General features: G+C 36.9%; 1 protein-coding gene across 1 annotated transcript; it reads right to left on the reverse strand.

Moving 5' to 3' along the window:
- Positions 1-6276: 6276 nt before the first annotated feature.
- On the reverse strand, positions 6277-26758 carry LOC127849219 (carbonyl reductase [NADPH] 3-like). Its single transcript, XM_052381938.1, has 8 exons — positions 26717-26758; positions 24679-24760; positions 23273-23451; positions 14516-14628; positions 13818-13946; positions 9084-9225; positions 8192-8255; positions 6277-6899 (listed from the first exon to the last, which is right to left on the reverse strand). Exons 1-8 carry the CDS (start codon positions 26756-26758, stop codon positions 6802-6804), a joined length of 849 nt encoding a protein of 282 aa, XP_052237898.1. The 3' UTR covers positions 6277-6801.
- Between the last annotated feature and the right edge of the window lie 208 nt (positions 26759-26966).

Consider the following 26966-nt stretch of genomic DNA (forward strand, 5'->3'; position numbering starts at 1 on the left):
TCCACATCTGAATTTAGCAATTGCTGATCGGTGAGATAGGGGCATGTTTATAGTATAATAAAGTTCAGGCTCATAAAAACGTTTAATATGTCTATATGTTCTAAGTTTATTATGTCCATTTCCGGTTACACTATTGTCTCTGTGCATGGATTAGTTAGCTCATTTGACACTTCCCTTAGCATGATTGCCTTGCTAACCGAGCTACAGCCCCTACTGTAGACGTCTGCCTGTAGAGACCGAAACATGGTTGCAACAGAAAAACACCAATTTCTGCAGACAGTACTTCTGCCCTTGCACCATTTGAAGACTTTATCATTAACTCTTGCATTATCCATGTTCATTAATCGGTGCCATTGCCGACTGACAACTATCCATTGGCGAGTTTCGGGTTGTTGCCAGCCCATATCCCCAGAGACAGCGGCAGTGGGTGCATATTTACCTAGACCCATAAAGAATCGCATAGCTCTATCATGAACTGCGTTAATGCATGAAAACGTTTTATCTCCCCATACCGCTACCCCATAGGCTATGACCGACCATACCATACTATCATATAATTTACTGTATACTCTATATGGCATTCCACCCATCGATTTATATTTTGCAATTAACAAACCTAGTGCTCTAATAGCACTTTGTGCAACCATTTTAACAGTGACATTAATATCTAAGTGTTCATTAAGGACTAAGCCAAGGTATTTATACTGCTCAATAAAGGATAACGTCTCATCGCCATACAAAAACTGATAATCTGTTCTAGCTTTTGCCTTTCGTCGGAAGTGTACAATGTTTCTTTTACTTATATTAACAGACATGCAATTGCTTACACGCCAATCATACAATTTGTTTATCATACATTGTAAATCTTGTTCATTGTCTGTAAGCAGTACCATATCATCTGCATATAGCAATATACACACTTTTTCATCCCCGACATCAACGCCCCTAAAATACCTCAATTGCGTAGAAGTTAAATTGCACAATATTTTAAAATTATTTATAGTTATTAAACACTGTAATATTATGATTAAACTGGCTAATAAATATACATACACTTGTTCCTGTCAATCCATGTCCGAAAATCTTTAATGTTAAAATATTTTATTGAAGCAATTGTTCAGTATTTTGGCTTTAAAATTTCGCTAAAATGACTGCTTAATATGCCAAAGGGGGGGGGGGGTGGCATGGGGGTATCATAAATTGTGTTTAATTACCAGACACTATTGGCTGCAACATATGGTGTATGCAGGGACCCAAGTATAGGTCCCTGGGTTTATGACACCTTGTTATCCCCCGCCAGAGGCGGAGGGATATTGTTTTGACGTTGTCCGTCCGTCCGTCCGGCTGACCGTCCGTCCGTCCGGCACTTTTGTGTCCGGAGCCATATCTTGGAAGTGCTTTGGCGGATTTCATTGAAACTTCGTATGAGTATATATATGCATAAAAGGATGATGCACGCCAAATGCCATTGTACACCATCTGTTATAAACAGAGTTATGGCCCTTCGTATCTTGAAAAAATGCTTTTTACTATAGGCACTTTTGTGTCCGGAGCCATATCTTGGAAGTGCTTTGGCGGATTTCATTGAAACTTGGTATGAGTATATATATGCATAAGAGGATGATGCACGCCAAATGGCATTGTACACCATCTGTTAAAAACAGAGTTATGGCCCTTTGTATCTTGAAAAAATGCTTTTTACTATAGGCACTTTTGTGTCCGGAGCCATATCTTGGAAGTGCTTTGGCGGATTTCATTGAAACTTGGTATGAGTATATATATGCATAAGAGAATGATGCATGCCAAATGGCATTGTATACCATCTGTAAAAAACAGAGTTATGGCCCTTTGTATCTTGAAAAAATGCTTTTTACTATAGGCACTTTTGTGTCCGGAGCCATATCTTGGAAGTGCTTTGGCGGATTTCATTGAAACTTGGTATGAGTATATATCCCCTGCCAGAGGCGGAGGGATATTGTTTTGGCGTTGTCCGGCTGTCCGTCCGGCTGTCCGTCCGGCTGTCCGTCCGTCCGTCACTTTTGTGTCCGGAGCCATATCTTGGAAGTGCTTTGGCATATTTCATTGAAACTTCGTATGAGTGTATATAAGCATAAGAGGATGATTCACACCAAATGGCATTGTACACCATCTGTTAAAACCAGAGTTATGGCCCTTTGTATCTTGAAAAAATGCTTTTTACTAAAGGCACTTTTGTGTCCGGAGCCATATCTTTTTTAACATAACAGATGTTGTGTTCACTCTGCATCACTCTGAAAATTGAGTGTATATAAACATTGAATGTTTTTGTTGAAAACGCACGACTTACTAATTCACCTAAATAAATTTTGAAGGCTTAAGAACCTTCCTCTGTCTTAGTTTTGAGTTATTGTCCTCCGTCCGTCCGTCCATCTGTCAGTATGTTCATCCGTCCGATTTGCACCCATCCTCAAACATGTTGCGGGGGATATCAATTCTACGAATTTGCTTGTTTTCTTTGTAATTGTATGGGCAGTATCCGAGCATAACGATATAATCGGGTTGTGATGAACAAAGGTGCAATAAAACACCGAGATAAAAATGCTGCAACAAAGAGTGTCAACATTGGTGTGAACAGTTAAATCAAACAATAACATTATTAAAGAGAATTTATTTTATGTTTAACAAGGTACGTTTTTTTGACAAATAAAGTTTCAAATCAGTACAATATGTTGCGTACATAAAATCGATCTATGTAATTGTTGTTTGTTTTCATCATTACTAGTTTTCGTTCGTAAAATTTAGTTTATTCTGAAATAAGTTCAATTGATGAGAAGTTTTTAACAAAAAAATGGTCGCGAAGAAGTGCCAAGTATGAAGATTTTTGTCATAATCACATACCGAGCTCTTACATTGTGTTCTACTCCCGAGTTCGTTGTTAGTAAAAAACAAAATAAAACAACAATGTAATCGTTTCAAAAATGCATTTCCTTGCATGCAAATGTTTTATTCAAACATGACTAGTAAAATTTTATTTGATATGTTGCATGATTATCATTACAAACGATGATTTTGTCAGCCTTCTCATTATGCGCTTATATGAATTCCACCTCTTTTTACCAACCAGTGGGAGTAGTCTAAACATTGCAGAAGAGGTGAATTGACACTTCAATTCCCATTTTCAATGATTAAGGTCATGTTCCCAAGTGGTAAAACAGCACTCAAATCATATGCCAATGATCAATACCATTAAAATATAAACGTTCGGTGCTTTTTTCAATATTTGGATATGTAATAAAATATTTACGTTTAAAGTTTAGTGGTATTTGTATTTAGTGCGGGATTTGTCTTGCGACACACAGGGTTATTGAACGGAATGTTTTAATAATGTATTTTCACGCTTCAACGTACTAAAATGAAATATGCGAAAAGCGATAGCTTTAATAGGCGTCAATATAATTAAAAATGAAATATGTGTGCAATTTACGCATATACGGTATAGTGCAAGAGACGTTGATATTATCAGCGACACTTTACATTTTTCTCTCTGGCTGATTTTGTATCATCTCATTACGTCACATCCGGCTAAGGGACACAACTCTTACACTAGTAAATGCGAATAACTTAACGGGTCTATTGTTTAAGACTAGTTGGTTTTGAATGTTTTAAGCTATATAAGCACAAACTTTCAGCTTTAAGTTCCATTGGTAAAAGAAAACATAATTTTAAAAATTGTATCCAGAGACAGGCCATATTATCGTGCTTTTTCATTAATTAAACCACCACCAAATCATTGTATGTTACAATTTGCCTAGTAATGTGCAGTATATGCCATGGATAAAACAACTCGTACAACAAAAGATTCAGAGCGGACGGTTTGAAAATGGCTTTCTAAACAAAGGGAGAGAAAAGTCAACACTATACTAACTACGATTTCTCTCCCAGCAACAACTGGCAGACAGAGCAACGTATAGACGTGTGTACATACGGTGGCAAAAATAACTTAATATGTCTAAAAGGGCCCCAGAGAGACCACTTCTCACACATACATATTATTTGAATTAAACAAATATAACTAAGCGCATATCAAATCGGTTTATTTTCGCTATACATAATAAAAAAGTGGTGCGAAAAAGTAGTTAACAAAATGGGGCCTTTTTGTTTGGCTTTGTTATGTTTAAATTTTGACGTCATTATCGTGAATATTATATATATCCAAAGGTGCAACAGGGTAAATTACCAAACAAGATAATGCAGTTTGTCAAGGCGATGTTACTGTCAATCTTCGTACGGTTCCAAGTTTATGAGTTCGATACAAACTTGCGGATTCATTTTTTTCTGATTTTTCTCTTAAGTTCTTTCTATAGATTTCTATTTTGTATTATCTTTTATATGATTAACAAAATATTAGTACATCCCATATAAGTGCAAAAATTTCATTTTTATCGCAGTAGGAATCCTACTTTACTAGGCACAAACGTGTTCATAGTAAACATATTGAAAGGGGCATTTTCACAGATTTTGGCATGCATCGAAGTTTGTCATTTAATGCTTTATAGTGATATATGTAAACATTGGATCTTAAAAGCGCAAACAAAACACAACAAGAATACAATTAAAGAAAGAAAAAAAAAGTAACAATCAACATGGCTCAAACCACTGACCCCTGGAGCCCTGGAATAGATGCACATAATGGATATTTTGGAGAATGGTAAATGTTCAGTATTGCTGTTTCCTCACAAATATCATAACAACAACGAAAAATTGCGAATCTGAAACATTTATTTTATTTTGTCAATTTACCAAAACGTAAAAAGGCCCCTTTATATATGACGGCGGGCTTAATCACACAGAACGGCCGGATTGAGTATTGATTTGACAGTGAACTATCTTCACGGTGATACTGAAGGCTCCAACCTCTGATTCAAGTAGGAAATTTCTAATTGCAGTAACGGATATAAGAACTATGATACTATGACTGATATACGTAAATGCATATTAGTCGTGTTCTGAGAAAACATGGCATAATGCATGTGCGTAAAGTGTCGTCCCAGATTAGTCTGCGCAGTCCGAAAAGGCTAATCAGGGACGAAACTTTCCGCCTAAATTGCATTTTTGCTAAGAAGAGACTTCATTAAAACGAAAAATGTCATAAAAGCGGAAAGTGTCGTCCCTGATTAGCCTGTGCGGACTGCACAGGCTTATCTGGGACGACACTTTTCGCACATGCATTATGCCCAGTTTTCTCAGAACACGACTCATTTAAAACTGGTATACCAGCTTACCCCAAAACAGAGTGAGGCATTAAGTAAACTGAATGCCCTGACTCAAAACGTGTTGGATTCTGTAAACGAATCAAAAACAAAACAAACAAAATCTAACACATAATCTTAAATTTTGCCTGTAAATAAATCTAAATTAATGTAAGACTATCGCTACTTTTTAGCTTTTTAAGAATTGTGTTAAAAAAAACAAATGGCGTATTGAGTGTATGCTTGTTCAACGTAGTTTTGCAAATCATCATACACGTACGATTTACAATAATTTAACAAAGCTGCAATCAACAATTAAATAGTTCAAATACTGTCGCATCTATTGATGATGTAACATAGTATATATATATATATATTGTATATGTTAATCATACCTTTGTTATCTTCTATGCTTGTTCATAAATTTTTTACAGAGAAAACATCCTTTTTTATTTTAAAACATATATTCGACTGAAATCATTTTAAACACAGACTTATTTAAGTGCTTTAATATAGTGAGAACTGGGTTGTATTGATGTACCAGTAACTGTACTATTTGCTGTTTATTAAGTTAAGTGCTTTCTAAAATATGTCATTACCACAAAGTGTAGAAGTCGGAGACAAATTATTTTATACCCAGCCCTCGGCTCTGTATCCGCAATAATGGTGAAATTCGTGGAGCAAACTACATCTACTACCGTTATGTTCAAACGATTTAATTAATATTTGTAACTTACAATCACCAAGAGATTAAGATGTGCAAAACACAGTTTTTAGTTAATTGCTATTAAATGTAACTAAGAAACTGGTATAGGGTTAAAGTAATGTTTGCAACAAATCTATAGTTGAGCATGTCAGCATGCATGAACTGTTTTTTTAAAGACCCACGTCTTTGTTACAGTACCATTTAAACTTGATTATGCATAAACAACAATAAATGTGTTATACTTTTATTTTGAAGGCGTCGAGGCACATGAACTTGCTTACTTCTAGATAAAAACTTGGATAAAAGTAAAGTTTTATTATCATTTAATACACATCAGGCTGATATGGGCGACTCAGATGCAGACAGGTCAAATTGCAATGTTATAAAATATCCATTAAACAGTATGTATATCCCTGCAGAAAACGTTTATAAGTGTTTACATTCGAGCAAAAATGCGAAATTTGTAGAGCTTGTATAAATATTCTTTTTTAAATACACAGTTAATTTAATTCGTTTATTTGAAACAAAAATTCAAATTTAACAAATCATTATTTTCGCTGTCTATGTAAATGTTACAATGCGAATGCCTTGAAAATACTACCACGCGAGTGCTCTGAAAATGCTACCACGCGAATGCCTTGAAAATGCCACTTCGCGAGTGCCTTGAAAATGCTACCGTAAGCTTTTATTTCACGCTTATATTTACATGCGTGACTTAATATTTGCAACTTAAGTCTTCACTGGTAAATTGTCAAAGATTTTGTTTAAAAAATCCTCATTGGATCAGCCAAGGGTCGCACATTCGAAACCAGGTGAGAAAAGCGAACAGAGTAAAGTTATCTGCTTTTTCCCCTGAATGTTCCCCACTTAAAGCATGGTTTTGATTTCCCGCTCACAGACGAACTGGCCCTTCGGAGAGGTTGTGTTCGCTGGCAGCATGGCGAGGTACAGGGGCGTATCCGCGCCTAAAACCGTGAACGAAATATTTAAGAACATTGTTGAGCAAGGCTCACTGATAATATTTATAAGGGATTCCGCAGAATCCGCTACCCTGAACATTAGTTATTTTTGAATAGCAAGCGTAGCATCGGAAAAAAAAACTTGCTCTGGGAAAACGGGACTTAATGCACGTCCATAAAGAGTAGTCTCAGATAAGCCTAAGCAGTCCGGGGACTTAATGCATGTCCTTAAAGAGTCGTCTCAGATTAGCCTAAGCAGTCCGGGGACTTAATGCACATCCTTAAAGAGTAGTCTCAGATAAGCCTAAGCAGTCCGGGGACTTAATGCACGTCCTTAAAGAGTCGTCTCAGATTAGCCTGTGCAGTCCGGGGACTTAATGCACGTCCTTAAAGAGTCGTCTCAGATTAGCCTGTGCAGTCCGGGGACTTAATGCATGTCCTTAAAGAGTAGTCTCAGATTATCCTAAGCAGTCCGGGGACTTAATGCATGTCCTTAAAGAGTAGTCTCAGATTAGCCTTAGCAGTCCGGGGACTTAATGCACGTCCTTAAAGAGTAGTCTCAGATTAGCTCAGCAGTCCGGGGACTTAATGTACGTCCTTAAAGAGTAGTCTCAGATTATCCTAAGCAGTCCGGGGACTTAATGCATGTCCTTAAAGTGTAGTCTCAGATTATCCTAAGCAGTCCGGGGACTTAATGCATGTCCTTAAAGTGTCGTCTCAGATTAGCCTGTGCAGTCCGGGTCGACACTCTCCGCGTTTATGTAATTGTTCGTTAAAATGAAGTCACTTCTAAAAAATCCAGTCTGTGTGTATCGCACAGGGTAATCTGGGACGACACTTTTCGCACATGCGTTAAGCCCGGTTTTCCCAGAGCCATGCACATGTTTACACACAAACACACAGACAATTAGAGAAACTGATGTTTCGATTACTTTTGGTAAAGATAATCACTTTCAATCGTTTTATTTTCTTTGAGCTGTTCTTTAAAAAATATCCCATTCAAGCTCGCCATATATAATTATATACACCAATGGTAGATAAATCTAAGAATGAAGGCAAAATGTAAAGGGTGTAAAAATGGTCCAACACGTTATCTTAAGAACGCGAAACCAGAACTCACACGATTACGTCATAATAAAATAAATACAGGTCCAAAATCCTTTATCCAATAACTGTTTGTTAAAATTAAAACTAACGAAAGGATAAAGCTTAAAGTTGATAGGCTGGATATGGTCCAGAGTAAGTTGGCTGAGGTAATAGAAAATATTACGGCTTATTGTTAATATTTTGGTCGTTACCTTCGTCGATGGTCTTCGTTCCTCTCTGACTGGTCAAATCTGTTACAACAAAGCCTGGGCAACACTGAAATATAAACACTTTGAGAATGCTACAATATATACGAGCATCGTCCTGGGAAAACGGGTCTTATTGCATGTGCGTACAGTGTTTTCCCAGAGTAGCATGTGCAGTTAACCCTTTGCATGCTGGGAAATTTGTCGTCTGCTAAAATGTCGTCTGCTGAATTTCTCAAATTAGCATTTTCTTCGATTTTTTTCAAAGAATATTATCAGAATAGCAAACAGTTTGGATCCTGATGAGACGCCACGTTCTGTGGCGTCTCATCTGGATCCAAACTGTTTGCACAGGCCTTCAAAATTCAATTCCCGCACTGAAAGAGTTAACACAGACAAATCATGGACGACACTTTCCGCCTGGACTAGTTTTAGCTAAGTTGAAGCTTTCTTTGAACAAAAAATACCATAAAAGCCGATAATGCCGTCCATGATTAGCTTGCGCGGACAGTACATGTTAATCTGCGACGACAATTAGCGAACATGTATTAAACCCCGTTTTCTCACGGCGGGGCTCATATACATTTTATTCGGGTGATTGCATGCATATACATGTTTACTCGGGTATCGATATACATCTGGTTTTATTTTAAAGAAGTGATATTTAAACAATGAAACATTTTGATTGATCCTTAATGACACACACTATAATAACACTAAATAACTCGATGAATACCTTTTTCTGTAGATATATTAAAGTGGGTGTAGCATGCATTAAACGCTTCAAAACGTACATGCGGTTCTTACAATTTGAATAACTGTTCGTGACATTCGCTACGGGTCAAGCTAATATGACTGGGGTCTTTGCAAAGTTAGAAATATATATATATATATATACCGAATTGACCACAATATCCGGCCGACTGTCGGCGCTGAACTCTCGTTGCTGGACATAGGTCATCAGTGTGACCCCTATCTTGGTTGTGCCGTAGGCCGAATCGTGCCAGCCATTAGTCTTGTGTATGTCAGCTTTTGCGGATCTGTATAATAAATGATATTTGAGAAGGAATCCTTGATAAGCGCGTTTGGCTTTCGATAAATTATGGGCTTAGAATAAGGTTCGGCTTGCCCTAAACCTGTTCAAACACCCCAAAGGCGGCGATCCCAGTTCAAACACCCCAAAGGCGGTGATCCCAGTTAAAACACCACAAAAGCGGCTATTCTAGTTCAAAAACCCCAAAGGCGGCGATCCTAGTTCAAATTCCCCATGGGCGGAGATCCAAGTTCAAACACCCCAAAGGCGGCAATCCCAGTTCAAATACCCCAAAGGCGGCGATCCCAGTTCGAACACCCCAAAGGCGGCGATCCCAGTTCAAACACCCCCAAAGGCGGCGATCCGAGATCAAACACCACAAAAGCGGCGATCCCAGTTCAAACACCCCAAAGGCGGCGATCCCAGTTCAAACACCCCATAGGCGGCGATCCCAGTTCAAACACCCCAAAGGCGGCGATCCCAGTTTACACACCACAAAAGCGGCTATCCCAGTTCAAACACCCCAAAGGCGGCGATCCTAGTACAAACACCACAAAAGCGGCGATCCCAGTTCAAACACCCCAAAGGCGGCGATCCCAGATCAAACACCCCAATGGCGGCGATCCCAGTTAAGACACCCCAAAGGTGGCGATTCTTTTTCAAACACCCCAAATGCGGCGATCCTAGTTCAAACACCCCAAAGGCGGCGATCCCAGTTCAAACACCACAAAGGCGGCGATTCCAGTTTCTGTCAATGAATTATTAAAATTGGTATTTTGGTATAAAGGTATTGAAGATTTTCTCTCCTGATATAGTTTATGGACTTTTCATTGTTTTCTTTATTTAATAAAGATACGTTTAGTCAAACTTGTAAAAACTAAACGCATGCCTTGGCGAGCCATGACTACTATAAGAAGTAAAGCCGCAAGTTTCGCACTGGTTAATTTCATTCGGTTTTACACAAGAAGGCTTGTACGATTACTCTTGGTATCGAATCCGAATATAAGCACAGTGAAAATGTACAGGCTTCGCGGCCTAGTTGCTAAAGTCATAAACCAATTTATTTTAACCTTGAAACGTAGCAACTCATTATACAAGTGTTTACAAGACTTGTACTAATTTGCATCATGCCGCTTTTCGACGTACAATGTCCTTGCAATCAGTCGGATTTTGGCTACTGTAGATTGTTACGGTCCACTGAACTAATTACTATCATCCTGCTTTAAAAGCTCGCATTCTCCACACTCTAGCTTCACCCCCTGGAAGTCGATAATCCAAACTATGTAGGATAATTCAAACTGAAGAAAAAATCGCAACAGAAATAAAGACGCCAGTCATTTATTTATAAGAACACGTTTAGTTAAGGTAAGTTGTGACATAATAAACGTTTCTTTTTGATAAAATGTTATTTTCCGGATACAATGCGCTAAAAAAACATAACAATTAAAAACCATTGCATCGAAATATAATGAATATATTTGAAATCTGGAAAAGTAAATGAAATTGTCGAAAGTTTGAGGCCAAAAAAATTATAATCGAATATTTTTTTATGTTTTAACGCTTGGACTTATGCATAAACCTTTAAAGGGGCCTTTTCACAGATTTTGGCATTTTTTAACTTATTCATTAAATGCTTTATATTGATAAATGTAAACATTGGATCGTAAAAGCTCCAGTAAAAAATCAAGAACAAAATTTAAAAAAGGAAAAGAACATTGCCCGGAGCAGGTTTCGAACCAGTGACCCCTGGAGTCCTGCCAGAGTCCTGAAGTAAAAGCGCTTCAGCCTACTGAGCTATTCCGCCGAGTACACATACGTGACGTATTTTACACCTTATATAAGCAATCTTCGTAGTTATACAAAATTTAACGACAGAAACAGAACTCTCCAAATTATTCAATCGTTTCGCGTTGCAACGCTTTATAATTTTTAGGTTTTATAATCGTCAAAAGATGCATATAATGGCTATATTAGAGTATGGTAAATGTTCAGTATTACTGTTTCCTCACAAATATCATAACTAAACCGAAAATTTGCGAATCTGAAACAACTTTTTTCAATTTTGTCAATTTACCAAAGCGTGAAAAGATCCCTTTAATATATATATATATAAAAAATTTGATTGGCGTAAATTCTCGAAAACGCAATATATTCGTATTTGTTTGGGACAAGAATATACAAATAGGATAATGACCTAACTAGTGTATGGATAATTCCAAACTAACATTAAGAAGTCGGTGGATACTGACCAAACTGCAAGATGTCTTTATGTAAAGCTCTATGAAGAATAAAGACTATTGTAAAATATTTCGAGATTTATTGAATTGCTGACAACAAAAACATTGTAGCACATTGTTAAACAATCTTTATAAAAATGATTGTGTTTTCTTTTCATGTAAAACAGAAGATAATTTAAAACTACAGATGTTATTTTTGTATAGAGTCCTTTTAATGCCCGAAAGAAATACTAATCCATAACACAACTAACCATTACATAATTTTTTTAGAGAACTTACCTTAGATAAAACAACCGGCAATTATGTTATCGGACAAAAATATATGCTGATATTACTCCAAAAAACATAGATGAACAACATCAGCAACTCGCTATTTAAAATGGCGTTATCAACGTGATAGAAAAAGTTAATCAAAGTGCCTGCCCATCGCCCCGGCTCTAAAACTATTTGCCACCAGTTTAAAAGAGCGAATCGACGGTATTTTCCTATATGATGAAATATCAAATAATCACTATTACAAAAAGCCCAAATTATATTTTATTATGAAATCGGAAGGAATAATACGATGAAATCGGAAAGAAAAATAGTTAAAAGTCCACACATATTTTTCCCACCAAGGTTTCAACAGGGTTCAAAGTCATTTCATATAGAACTCGCAAGCTTTCTATGCTTAAATGCCGTTAAAAGTCGTCTATCGCAAGTGAGCATGCGCATAGCGGGGTACTGTACAATTCACTCATGAATATTTTACTACTACTCCAATTTTCCCGCGCCGGCGAAAACGGTCACGGGGAAAACTTTTTATTATTATTAAAATACGTCATTTACAGAAGATTTTTAATATCTATGTCTGTGTATTTAGAAATCATTTAAAAATATTCTTTTCAATGTGTAAATATATTTCGGAAAGTAAAATGCTATACTAGCTGTCGTTATTGCCTTTAATAGTTGTGTACAATTCAATGCAATCTTTCTGATATAATGTATTATGAGTCATATCAGTTATGCCTCGAATAATATTCGAAACCTCTAATATGGTGACAAATACACGAATCAGCAGGGCAAGTGCCACTTTAACATGCAGCTTCGACTCGAATTCCTTTAAATCAAGTGATTATATAATAAGTAGGGACATTTTTAAATTTCTTGCATTTCATGCTATCCAAAATGACATGGAACACGTGTTATGGAATGTCTGTGTACGTGGAATGCAAATTTCGCATGCTTATTTTGCTTCTAATCTCATTTGTATATCTATGCAAATTCCATTGAAATTGATTTCATCAATAACAAATAAATTAATGTTGATGTTCGTGGAAAGTATTTTTTAGATTCCATTATACGCATCGTTTGAATGTTTGGTTATAAATAGTTGTTTTTAAAGAATAATATCCAACCTGTCTTTGGAAAACATGTCAGATACATCGCTGTTTGTGCATCATCCATTTTTAGTTTGGTTATTATCCACATTATTTTTTTATCAGTTTGGATCTATTCATAAACTTTTAAACCCTTCCTGCAAACACATGATTTTAACACAGAAACATACTAGGTATATCCGTCCTGCAAACACATGATTTTTAACACATAAACATACAAGGTGTTAAAAGTAAACCTTTAAAGGATATTCGTTATATAATTTGGCATATCTCTGTTAAAGTTTCGTTCGCTCTTTTTTCAATTAACTTGTAAATAATTCAACACACAGGTCGCATTTCATGAAAATTAGCATTTTCCGAAGACAAATATATCGTTGTTTTACTAGAAAACTATTAAATCATTGCAGAACTCAAAACGCATGTGTGTGTCTGACATTCATTATCACATGTGTAGAACAATAGCGTCCTTATATTTACTGAATAAGCACAAATGATAAAATAATCAACTTCCTTTCAGTTTCAGTTTTGGCCGACATTTTTTTCTTCACTTGAATTATCCAACTGAGTTTGGATTATCGACGTACATGTGGTGAGCTTAGAGCAACTTGATAGCTCATTTTGTTTAGTCGTGAGATTGTTCACACAAATGCGGCATACCGACCATATTTGAACAAATGTTATCTCGCGCAAGTGAAGTACAGTGTACAGGTTTCTATTCTTTATGACATTTAAATATTAAAAGCAAATATTCTTTTACTACAAGAAACGAGGTGGTTAACTTTTGAGGCAAATTTGTTCAGATTTGTGTGTGTCTTTTATTTACATTGAATACATTTTAAACTTTTCCAATTAAAGCAATTCGACGCAAATCCGAGCTAAATGTATTAATTGTCGCTTGAATCTAAGGACATATATGTAAAGACTGACAGCTATAACCGGTTTTCATTTATCCTTAAAATTCAGCCAATGGGAGGTGAACTTACTCGACAAATTCGTTCATGAGTTGTTCGATTTTGAGCATGCTCAGTTCCGGATCCAGAAAGCGCGTCTGTAGTGCCTTGCTGCATCTCGCCGCGGTAAATGACCCCGACCTGCTGGACAAATGCACGACTCTGAAACGAAATTACGTGGTATTTTACACAATCATCACGCACCGAAATAAGAAACAAATACAGAACAGGACACATATTTTTATTCACTTAAGCGTTTTACAGCTAATCGTGATCAATATAAAACATTCATTCATGCGTGGAAAAAATATAGTAATAAAGATAATAATACATTATTCGTGAGAGTGTTATGTGTTTTTGTACACACTGAATTGGGTATATATACTCCACTATATATATTAACAAAAATAACACAGTTGAAACAGCAAAAAAATCCTATTCAGCAAAAATACAGCAGCTGTTGTTTGTAGTTGTTGTTTTGCGAATATTGCCTGTGTGACGCATGGGGTAAAAAACTAGAAAATATTGTCCGCGAGGGGTTACGTATTACCATCCTTAAATAAAATGTTCGTGCGAGGCATGGAATAATACCCTTGAATAGCATCCCCACGGGGCGAATGGATTACCACCCTTATATGTAGTTCCCGTGCGACACATATATTACCAACTTTAACTGCGACGCAGAGATAACAAGTTAGAATCCTTAAATAATCTGCCGAAGTGACTCTTACCTAGCATGAGGCCTAAGTAATGGAAACAGAACCCTGCATACGTTTAACGTTCCACAGAAATTGGTTGCCATGGTCACCTCAACCTGTTTAGAAAACGGTTCTTTGGCGGCCATCTGGAAAATAATACGATATAAGATGACAGTAAAACAATGAAGTGATTTTGATTAAAACTGTTGGTAGAAATTCGGCCTCAATTTCAGGTGACAAGATTAACACATCGACTCGAAAACAAAACAAATATCACGAGTGGTCATTGATTTTATTTGGACGAGTGACATTCCGTTCATGAAATTTTCGCGTAGATAACTTTAAAAAGGTTATCCTTTCGGTGACTACACTAATACTACCAAGCTCCGTATATTTAATACTTCATGATAAGTAAAACAAGGGCTGTTTGTAAAACATGCATGGCCCCCATATGGGCTCTCAGTTGCAATGGCAGCCATTGTGTGAATACGATTTTTTTCACTGTGACCTTGACCTTTGACATAGTGACCTGAAAATTAAAAGGGGTCATCTGAAGTTTCATGAACCTAGGCGTAAGCATTCTTGAGTTATCATCCTGAAACCATTTTACTATTTCAAGTCACTGTGACCTTGACCTTTGACCTAGTGACCTGAAAATCGTAAGGGGTCATCTACCAGTCATGATCAATGTGCCTATGAAGTTTCATGATCCTAGGCGTAAGCATTCTTGAGTTATCATCCGGAAACCATTTTACTGTTTCGAGTCACTGTGACCTTCACCCAGTCTGCAAAATTTCCCTATCGCCTGATCGCCAATGCGATGAAATCTCGGCTCTGGCGATAGAAAAATTGAATATAGATCGCCTGATATGCGATGAAAAAAATCAGAGAAAATAAATAAATAAATAATCAATTTACGCATTTCATGTGTAAGTTCTAACAGTGACACCGCTTGGTTACTTCCCTTAGTTTTGTATCATCAGTGATCTCCCTTAGCTGTTATAGAGAGTTAAAAGTCCGGCTCGCGTATTAAAAATTTCGTTATACTGTTGGTAATCTGAATTGAATTCTACGCCGATAAATGAAATAATAGTGCGAATTTTTGTTTTAAATTAAGTAAAACAGTTGAATGTGTGTTATTAATAGCTTTGAAATTATTAAATAACCGTAACAGTGTAACACTTCAATATTTACACATGTCATAAAGTTGCCGATGACGCTTTTAAAATATCAGTTTATTATCATGATTGACTGATGTAAAAGCTTATTCAGTCAACTAGCATACATGGGCATTCATTCCAAACAATAAAGGCTTAGATCAAAAGATTAAAGCAAGTGTCATTTTGCCGACAGGTTTGATAGTTTTCCATTTTGATAGTTTTCTAGCGCAATTAGTTCACTGCCTTGCAGGCGGAGTTAAGCGGTACATTAACATCGATAGTAACCAATGAGAATGTGCGCATTGTATTTACATTTGCAGTAGTTTACCTAAGCGATTAAATGACGTCGTTATGGACATGTATTTTCTCACAAAAAAGTTAACGCGCGCAACACATTCCCAACAGTAAATATGAATACGATTTTATCTAGGGTGTTATATTGTTAACTTGTTTCGTGTTTCAAAACTTTTAAAAAATAATTCCCCAGTCGATGCGCATTTTTTTTTAATTCATAACCATACATACGTAAAGTAACTTACCCGTGCATAGTGCCAATGTATCCAAACGTAGACGACTTTATTTCATATCTCTTAGTGTATTATGTAAGTAAATGCATACGAATATCAAAAATATTTTTCAAAATATAGTGATCAATTAAATCAAAGCACTTGAACTCATGAGCCCTGGTGTTTATCATTCATATGATTAAGATTGCTACCCGTGAGCACCGGTTATGTATTTTTACTGGTAACTACTTGCTGCTGAGAATTACACTTTTATTGTACTGCTAAAGCCTATAATTTTAAAACTGAAACTAAAAGCTACGACGGAATAAACGTTTAACCCCTGGAATACTGATTTGTTTACAATCTAATGGTTACCCCCCGAATGCAATCTATATATAACGACTGTGTTCGTCCTTTCATGATAATGTCGTTGTAAATTAATTCATTTTGTTTCTGGCTATGAAAAATTTCCCCTGGCTATGACATTTTTGAAGTTTCATAGCCACATTGGCTATAAATACAAAAAAAGTGAGTTTTGCACATTGCCTTGACCTTTGACCTAGTGACCTGAAAATCAATAGGGGTCATCTGCCAGTCATGATCAATGTACCTATGAAGTTTCATGATCCTAGGCCTAAGCGTTCTTGAGTTATCATACGGAAACCATTTGGTGGACGGACGGACCGACCGACCGGCCGACATGTGCAGAACAATATACCCCCTCTTCTTCGAAGGGGGCATAATAATAACGATGTATGAATCAAAGAGTTGTAGAGATTGCTGTTGGTTCTTGATAGAATGGTAAAATCAACTTGACCTGAAGCCCACTTATGGACAGAAGGTCCCACAAAAAAATATTTTATTGTATTGAAATGTCTTGGGCATAAAATGACAATAAACAACTTAACCCTATCCCACTCAGAGGTAAAGTGAAAATGGCCATGTACAAACAGCATAAAACCAGAACAGCCTTTAAGTAACTCGCAGCTGTTGGCTGCTCATAAGAATATAAGAGTTGGAAATGAAGCCTTTAAAAATTGATTCTTGTAAGAAAGTTCTTTGAATAAATATAATTTTCTAAGAAACTGCAAATGCATCTAAATACATATCTTAGTGGTAAAGGGTTAAATAAAAAACATATGTAGTTCAGTCCATGGCTTGATCAAACACACAACAGGCACTCCCGTATTTGTTAAAACAAACCTTGGTTGGATGTTCGGACAGGAACCATAGAAACAGCACGAAGATTCCAAACCCCAGGAGGGAAAACAGGTTACCAGGCGACTGAACGCAGGTGAAGACAAGGACACAGAGGATTCCACTGAATGCAACTAGTGCAATCACCCTGGGGACAGAGCAATATAGAGGTTACACAGCACTGTGATTTTGTTTACCATTTTGGGAATGGGGCAGGGTCCCTTTGGATTGGGAAATATTGCGTCCTTTTGACTCAAAATAGGATATAAATGTTGTTGTTTTTTATCTTATGCTAACATATACTTTAAAATTGATAATAAAAGTGATTTAAATATTATATTTTCTAAGGTTCAACTTATAGATCTGATTTTGAGATGAATGACATGTTTAGAATTCTTTTTGGAAAACATTTTATTGGGAATTTTTAGGTCCCATCTGTGAAAAATATATATACTTTTTTCCATTTGAAATGGGTCCCCCTACTGGACCCAAATTTAAACGAAAAACAACACTGCAGTCACAAAGTTTTTTGACAGTCATGTTTTTCTGGTTATTTCTATTAACTTTGTTATTTTGTAGCAAATTTTCATATAATGATGTGTTACTGAACTTGTTACCTGTTTTGTATCTTCATACTTTTGTGGGGTTGGTGGGAATAGAAACAAAAGTATTTTGATAAAATTGATATTACTTCTGCAATAGCCAGTTAGCCACATTGGTTTAGAAAGCCATTTTTTTCAGAAACAGGGGAAGATGCTGGACGCTGGGTGAAAGGGGAAAATAGAGTGCAAAAGAGACATGTTTGGGGAAAAAATAAAAACTGTTTTAATCAATGTTTATAACTCATCTACTCTGAATTCAGAGTGTATTCAACACTGTCTGCGCCTCCGGAAAATGGAGGCCTTCCCAAAGCAAACGGCCCTATTTTCAATCAAATCTATATGACATTTTTCCCCAATTACAATAAAGAAGTTTTCTGTCAAAATCATTAAAAAAAACTACGTTTACAAACATTTAGAGTGACTTCCCTTTATCCAAAACGTTATATATAGCATGCGCTTAACGACTCAGATGTAAGCACGTTTAGTTATACGATTCTTCTACCAAAATTTACAGCGATAAAGTGCAAAATGTTCCGCATGACTTTGCAAAAATTAACAGGAACCGTAAACTACACATTCTAATCCAACTCCGTAGACGCTTAATCATATTTTAACGTGTTTTTGTGATCACCGCAAATTAGCTTGTATTGTGATGAATAAATTAGCAATCAAAATTAACAATATTCAATTAAAAGCTTAAATAAATGCTAATTAAAGATATGTTTTGGTAAAAAATGATATTCTTGGAGGGGAAATTGTATTTTGAGGGGAAAAATTCTGGTTGGGGAAAACGCCAACTAAGGGCTTCACTTTCTTAGTAAAAAAAACACCTGAAAGCAAATTTATGTTATGCAATAATTATGGTGGTTGTGTATTTGGTCTCAAATGTGCATTGAACTCAATTTCCTTTAAAGATTTGGCATGAAAACTATTGACTTACATGTTGAAAACTTTCATCACTTTCTTATTGAATATCTGTCTAAGCCTCATTGTCAATCTCTGTATCTGCCTGCCACACTTTGACTTCACCAGCCACACTCCTAGGCATGTCACTATGGCAACCGCCAGGGTAACCAAGGGGCGGAGACTGGAGGCCTCCTGGCGGTGATGGATAACAAGGGCTGCTATGAAGTTAGCAGCAGCCGCCAGTGTCACTATAGCAATACATATCTGGAAAGACAAGGGCTGTTTGTAAAACATGCATGCCCCCCATATGGACTGTATAATGTGGGGTGTGGTAATTTATTAGATGTTTAAAAAAAATGGGGGTGGGAGGGGGGTAGGGGGTGGTGGGGGTAAGAGGGGGGGTTATAATGTGGGGTGTGGGAATTTATTAGATGTTTAAAAAAAATTGGGGGTGGGGGGGTAGGGGGCGGGGGTGAGAGGGGGTATAATGTGGGGTGTGGTAGTTAATTAGATGTTAAAAAAAAATCGGGGGGTGGGGGGTAGGGGGGTGAGAGGGGGGTATAATGTGGGGTGTGGTAATTTATTAGATGTTTAAAAAATAAAAAATAAAAATTTGGGGGGTGGGGGGTAGGGGGGGTGAGAGGGGGGTATAATGTGGGGTGTGGTAATTTATAAGATGTTTAAACAAATGTTTTTTTAGGGGGGGGGGGTGGGGGATAGGGTGGTGGGGGTGAGAGGGGGGTATAATGTGGGGTGTGGTAATTTATTAGATGTTAAAAAAAAATTGGGGGGGTTAGGGGGGGTATAATGTGGGGTGTTGTAATTTATTAGATGTTACAAAAAATGTGGCGAGGTGGGGGTAGGGGGTAGGGGGTAGGGGTGGGGGGTGAGAGGGGGGTAAAATGTGGGGTGTGGTAATTTATAAGATGATGTTTTAAAAAAAAATTGGGGGTGAGGTTGGGGGGGGAATATAGGTTGGGGTGATGTTGGTAAACAAGTATGCAAAATATAAAAGCAATATATCAAGGGACAATGAAAAAATAACAAATGATCTCACACTGACATGAACATATATCCTCTATTTATTAAACATAAAATTTAAACTTATTGCATTTTTTTCCCCTGTATATAAGAAAGATATAATAGTGTATAACCTCCCCTGTCCTGCTTATATTTATATTAATCAACAAAATTAAACATTAACACAATTTTTAATGTACAAAATGTACAACAAAAACTCATATTTTGATAATATTTTAACTGATCCACTTTATTTTACTCAAATGATGATGTTTCATTGGACTGATAATTATAGATTTAGGATTACAGACCAGTTGCTTCAGTTATATTGTTCAGAGTTCGCCCTGTTGCCCGCGTATGCGTTCTTAAGTTATCATCCAAAAACCATTTTACTATTTCGGGTCACCGTGACCTTGACCTTTGACCTAGTGACCTCAAAATCTTGAAGGGTCATCTGCGAGTCACGATCAATGTACCTATGAAGTTTCATGGTCCTAGGCCCAAGCGTTCTTGAGTTATCATCCGGAAACCACCTGGTGGACGGACCTACCGACATGGTGAACGGACATACCGACACACCGACCGACATGAGCAAAGCAAAATACCCCCTCTTCTTCGAAGGGGGGCATAATAAATTGATACTAACAACATAAACGTTTTAATGTGTGTCCATTCGTATTAATATCATTTTAATCAGTAAATCAAGATCATGGACACATTGTTATTATCGTGAAAATCAATCATGATTGGTAAACACTTTATAAATGCGCCGTTAGAAATACCCTTACCATTAGCGCATCAGTGGGCGGAGTCTTAACACCGCTGGTACTCGTGACACCAGTAGTGCGTTCAGTTACAGCGAACGTTCGCCAATGATCGTTCGTTTCCGATTCGGTCTTATTGAACGATAAGTTCGGCGCGAACGTTTCAAGATGGCGGCTCCCAGAAAATTGATTGCGATTTTGATGGAGGAATTCGCGAATAACAACATTGTATCAGAGGAAAGGTCGTCGGAAGACTAAATAACTGACAATTTCATAATACAAAATTATAAATACCCGTATTCTTTTTTAGATTAAGACTTAAATAAAAGATATTTCAAAAATAATAAAACCTATAATAGTTTTATTATAATTATAAGTGGTGTGGATGCGAGTGTTATTTTTCATTAGCGATCGAAATTTAGTGTAAGAGGTGCATTGAATCAGTTATAAAATAAAGCCCTAAAATAGCGCAATACATTACAATCTTCAAATGTAGTTGTAATTTTCTTTTACATTGAATGAATTTTCGTTTCGTTTACATTTAATGAAAACATTAATAAATTTTAGCATTCAAATGGAAAAAAACACATGCATATTTTGCGAATTGAACTGTCTTTGAATGTACATGTATATTGAAAACTCTTTTGTAGTGATAATGAGCGATACAATTCTGGCATTTTATTATACCATAAATCAATACATTTATTTTACCCAAGCATTTTATATCCATATTATGATCAAACGCGATTGCTTGCTTTCACGATGATGTTTCGAACACTGCAGTAACGCACGATATTTAAACGTTATATTTGCAAGTTACCGTTAAATACGTTAATTGTGTAGCAGTAAATTTCCACAATATTTTTAATGTATTGTTATTATTAAACACTTTATTGTTATGTTTAAACAGAGACGTAGGTCTCTGGTTTAAACTGGCTAATATATATATATACTTAATAGTTCCTGTTGATCCATTTCGGACAAATGTACGTCTATTCTTAAAATATGTTCAAATATTTTATTAAAGCAACTGTAAAGTTTTTGGCTTGACATGCCAATAGATGACATGGAGGTATCATAAATCGTGTTTAATGACCAGACACATGCGGTCTATGACCCCATACAGAGATATACAAGTATAGGTCCCTGGGTTTATGACACCCTGTTTTCTTAGTAATTGTCTGGACAGTATCCGATCATATCGAGATAATCGGTTTTTGTGATTAACAAAGGGGCAATTAAACACTGGGTGGTTAAAAATGCTGAAATAAAGAGTGTCAACATTGGTGTGAACAATTAAATAAAACATTTACATGTATCAAGAGGATGTAGTTAATCTGTAACAAGGTAAGTTTTTACAGACATATAGGTTCAAATCAGTTTCTTTATGTTGATTACATAAAATCAATCAAATTGTTGTTTGTTTTCGTCCTTATTTGTGTTCGTTCATTGGATTCTATTTAATCTGAAAGAATTTCAATTTCTGAGTATTTTGTTGTTCTTAAAAAGGGTCGCGAATATGAATGAAACCTTATCACGATGCGGTTCATCAAACGCAAACATTAGCAGAATGGCCGCAGTGTTGACGGCCAAAATTTGAGCATGCGCAAACTTGACGTCATTATCGGAATCCCCAAAACCTCCTATACACTTTGTTTATAATTCAATTCATTCTATGTACTACAAAAAATATCGAAGTTACACTGAACAACAACGACAACTTATATGTCCGCCATCTTGGTTTCGCTAGCGAACTACCTCCCGAGAGGGTTCGCTTCGGTTCGCGAACGTTCGCTGCGAACCGAGCGTTCAATAGCGAACGTTCGCGACGGTTCGCGAACTATAGCGAACGTTCGCTGTAACTGAACGCACTACAGCTTCCCTCGCCAACTGCAAACCGTAAAAATGGGTATTAAAAATTATAAGACTTATACGGTCAATTGATATAACGACATATAGACTAATATTAATATTTTTTTATTCCAGGAAAAAGAACATCGATAATGCTGTAGAACTTCATGTCTGACCCTTTATCCATTATGTACGGGTTAATATATATAGGATCTTGCATGAGTGGTCGTTTTGTACTGAATTTATTAAACAGGTCATCTAAATAAAAATAAAAACGAGGCTTGTCGAGTTTTTATCTTTATTTTGATGACGAGTTTAATGGATTCAATACAAAATGACCACGAATCTAAGATTCTATTTATAACATGACCAACAAATTTTCTTTTTATTTTATGCTCTTTTCACCGTTTATTCATATAGTAAAAAAGTTTAACTGAAGAAATTCGCTGGAATAATGACGTCATTTCACAGTTATATAACTAGTGTAATAACACCCGTGTAATAAACAAAATTGAGCATTACTTTATTTCACTCCTGGACCGTAGGTCATGTTATAAATAGATTTATTATAATGGTATTATTTGCCTTTTGAAATAAATTATGTTAAAAGTAATTAAAAAAATATTTTTTATTAAGTTATATTTTATTATCGGTATTTAGCGGCATTTATTTGATTGTATGCTTTTGTTTACATTTAAACGTATTCCAGTATAGTTTGCGATTTATCTCATTGATAGCTTTGGATACGGCACGACATGAAACTATTTAAAAGCTCAATGCCAACCTTGTAAGCTATGGCTGCATTATTCACGAGAACATCCAGGCCACCGTAGTTCATCTGCAGAAAGTCGCGCATGCGCCGAACGCTGGCGTCATCTGTGATGTCTAGTTGGTGAAACAATGGTTTAAGCCCTTCTTCATTCAGTTTCTTGACCGATTCTCTACCATTTTCCTCACTGCGCGCTAGAAAGTGTAGTACATTAAAATAACGTGCTAATCAAATTTTTGCGAGTAAAATTAAATACTATTAAAATAAGTCCATGTCTATATGAGATCAAAACTACGGTCGGTGGAGGTCGCCACTCGACAGTGAGCAAACAAAATACAATTTCCGATGCAACATTTCTTGCAAAATACTAGCGAGACAATATGGCTGTCAAACACGGATTAAATCCAGAGGACGACAATGCAATAGTACGATAGTACGAAAGCGATAATGCGATAGTATGATGGCGACAATGCGATAGTACGATGGCGACAATGCGATAGTACGATGGCGACAATGCGACAACGCGATAGTGCGATGGCGACAATTCGATAATACGATGACGACAGTGCGACAATACGATGGCGACAGTGCGATAGTACGATGGCGACAATGCGACGATACGATAGTGCGATAATACGATGACGACAGAGCGACAATACGATGGCGACAGTGCGAAAGTACGATGGCGACGATTCGATAGTGCGATAATACGATGAAGACAGTGCGACAATACGGTGGCGACAATGCGATTATACGATGACGATAGTGCGATAATACGATGGCAAAAGTGCGATAGTAAGAAGGCGACAATGCGACAATGCGATAGTGCGATAATACGATGACGACAGTTCGACAATACGATAGCGACAATGCGATAGTACGATGGCGACAATGCGATGATAAGATGACGACAGTACGATATGACTTTCGCATTGTCGCAATCGGACTATCCCGTTGTCGATAGTCGCCATTGTACTATCGCATTGTCGCCACCGTACTATCGCGTTTTCGCATTGTCGCCATCGTACTATCGCATTGTCGGCCTCGTACTATCGCACTATCGCATTGTCGCCCTCTGGATTTCAAAGTGTAACCACGATGGCCCTTACGGTATTCCGTAGTCAAATGTTCAAGTGTCGCGTACTGTTTTCGAGTGTCTACTTTCGTTGTAAATCGTCGATTATCGCTTCGTGTAAAGCGCTTTCAGAGCGACATACGATATTCAAAATAGCACTTACCTCACAAAACGCAGCACAATTGTCAGAAATAATCGAGATCATTAAGAATGACATATGACGCTGCGAATGAAATATCGAATGACAAATTTCGCGTCCCAACTTACCACATGGTTATCATATGCATCATATGCATATGCATGGTTATCAACTACAAAATATTGACTAATTCTATATAACACGCACCTGTTAATATGACGTCCCCTGGAAACTGTTTACAGAGTCCCCGAACAATCGCGTACCCTATACCTTTGTTCGACCCCGTCACCTACAAAAGAAAACAATATGTGTCAATCGTAATTGGGGTTGAGCGGTTGAACTGGTTTTAAAAGGGGGTTTTATCGGTTGACCTCGTTTAAGAACAAGAAGGGTAAAGCGTATGAACTAGTTTAAAAGCAATAGGGGTTGAGAGGTTGAACTGATTTTAAAAAGGGGTGTTTGATCGGTTGAACTGGTTTAAGAACAAGATGGGTTGAGCGTTTGAACTGGTTTAAAAACAAGAGGGGTTGAGCGATTGAACTGGTTTAAAAAAAAACAACAAAGAGCCGTAAGTTATAATGCGCTCGATAGAGCCGACTAGTAACAAACCTGTTCAGAGCATTAAGTGCTCACAATTTTTCACAATAGACAATTAAAATTGCCTCACATGCGACATCATTGATTTTGAACAAGCAACATAATTATTTAGAACGCATCCCATTACAACATAATATTTAATGGTATGAGAAAGACTCATGATGAACGGATCAAACGTGTTATTTAAATTAATTAGGGATGGCATCGAATACCAATATCGGTATTCGAATGTTCGCAAATTCATTCAATCGAATATTCGAATATTCGCATAAAACGGCTGGATTGATTTTACCTTGTTATGTGTTAATTTCCATTGGTTTGTAAGTTATATCCGTTTGCTAAATACGAGGCTGTTTATTAACATTGCTATCGAATAATTGTATCGCTGTCGACTAATACTATGACCGATACTGTGATCGGTCACAAATAGAATGAATAACATCGTGTAATAGAATTTTATTTTTTATTGATTCCACAGATTTATAGCAGACCGCGCATATGTAAAACTAGGTGTACGGAAGAAACCCCCTCCGGAAGAAACCCCCTTCGCTAAAAACGGCAGGGCGGAAGAAACCCCCTTTCATAGTTTGCATACGCGGAAGAAACCCCCTCGCTAGTTTTGCATAGGCGGAACAAACCCCCTTCGAGTTTTCAGACAGGCGGAATAAACCCCCTTCCATAGCGGAACAAACCCCCTTCCAGACGATTTAGTTACATTTAAACGCACGGTAATTGTTTACAGAAATTCACTTTCATTTTCAGAAAGTTCTCGGTAAGCACGTTTTTTTGCATGATTCAATTTTTTTTAAAGACGAATGCTTCGGTTATTATAGGAAAATATGTACGAAATATCTTCGTCACTAACGGCTCTGGGCGCTAATTTTGTGTTTTTGTTACTTTTATCAATCTAGTACAAGTTAACGCATATAAAACGGTATAATCTCACTGAAACGAGTGCAAGACAAACTCACACGAGCATCTCATCATTAACAACTTGTGAACATACGGCCGGTACACCTCTTTACTCAGCACATAACAGGTTGGAAATAGATATTCGCACCTGTATTTAATTATATAAAAGGTCCTTTAATGTACCGGCTATTGTAGATAATGATGAGAAGTTGTGTCATGATCGGCGCCTTTGCGGCTCGTGTGAAGTTATGTACAGTTTTTTTTTTAAATTTCATTTGCTCGATTAATTGGTATGTATATATATACACATCGTTGGTATTTCGAATATATCAATAATGGAGATCATCAAGAACAACAAGGGTGGGCAGAAGTTGTGTTACTAGGGGTACTGCTACACGAAGAAAGCAAAGTCAGCGGTTAGCCAGCGTTGGGAGTGTGACCAACGGGGTTCACAGAAATGGTGTGCTATTGCTACCACTGATCTAGAGGTAAGTAATATTATACCATGTACTTATACTAAAAAATAAATGAGTCTTTTTCTACAAAACCCATGTATTGCGATTATTTTTATATAATATTAATTTTGCATAAAATTCCAATTCGTCACATCTGAGTATCGCTATATTAGTCATATTAACATTTTTAAAAAGGCTCGGACAAATGAATAAGTACTTGATATTATAAGTAAAACGATTGACCTGTTTCATCGATATGTATGCTTTATGTTTCAGCTCACCGTAGTGAAGTCAGTGACAGAGCACACCCATGCCGCCGACATGTTCAAGGGAAAGACTTAACACTTAGGAAGGGGGTTTATTCCGCCTGTCTGAAAACACGAAGGGGGTTTATTCCGCCTGTCTGAAAACTCGAAGGGGGTTTGTGCCGCGTATGCAAAACTAGCGAGGGGGTTTCTTCCGCGTATGCAAACTATGAAAGGGGGTTTCTTCCGCCCTGCCGTTTTTAGCGAAGGGGGTTTCTTCCGAAGG

This window comes from Dreissena polymorpha, chromosome 10, assembly GCF_020536995.1.
Source record: "Dreissena polymorpha isolate Duluth1 chromosome 10, UMN_Dpol_1.0, whole genome shotgun sequence".
Taxonomy (NCBI): Eukaryota; Metazoa; Mollusca; class Bivalvia; order Myida; family Dreissenidae; genus Dreissena; species Dreissena polymorpha.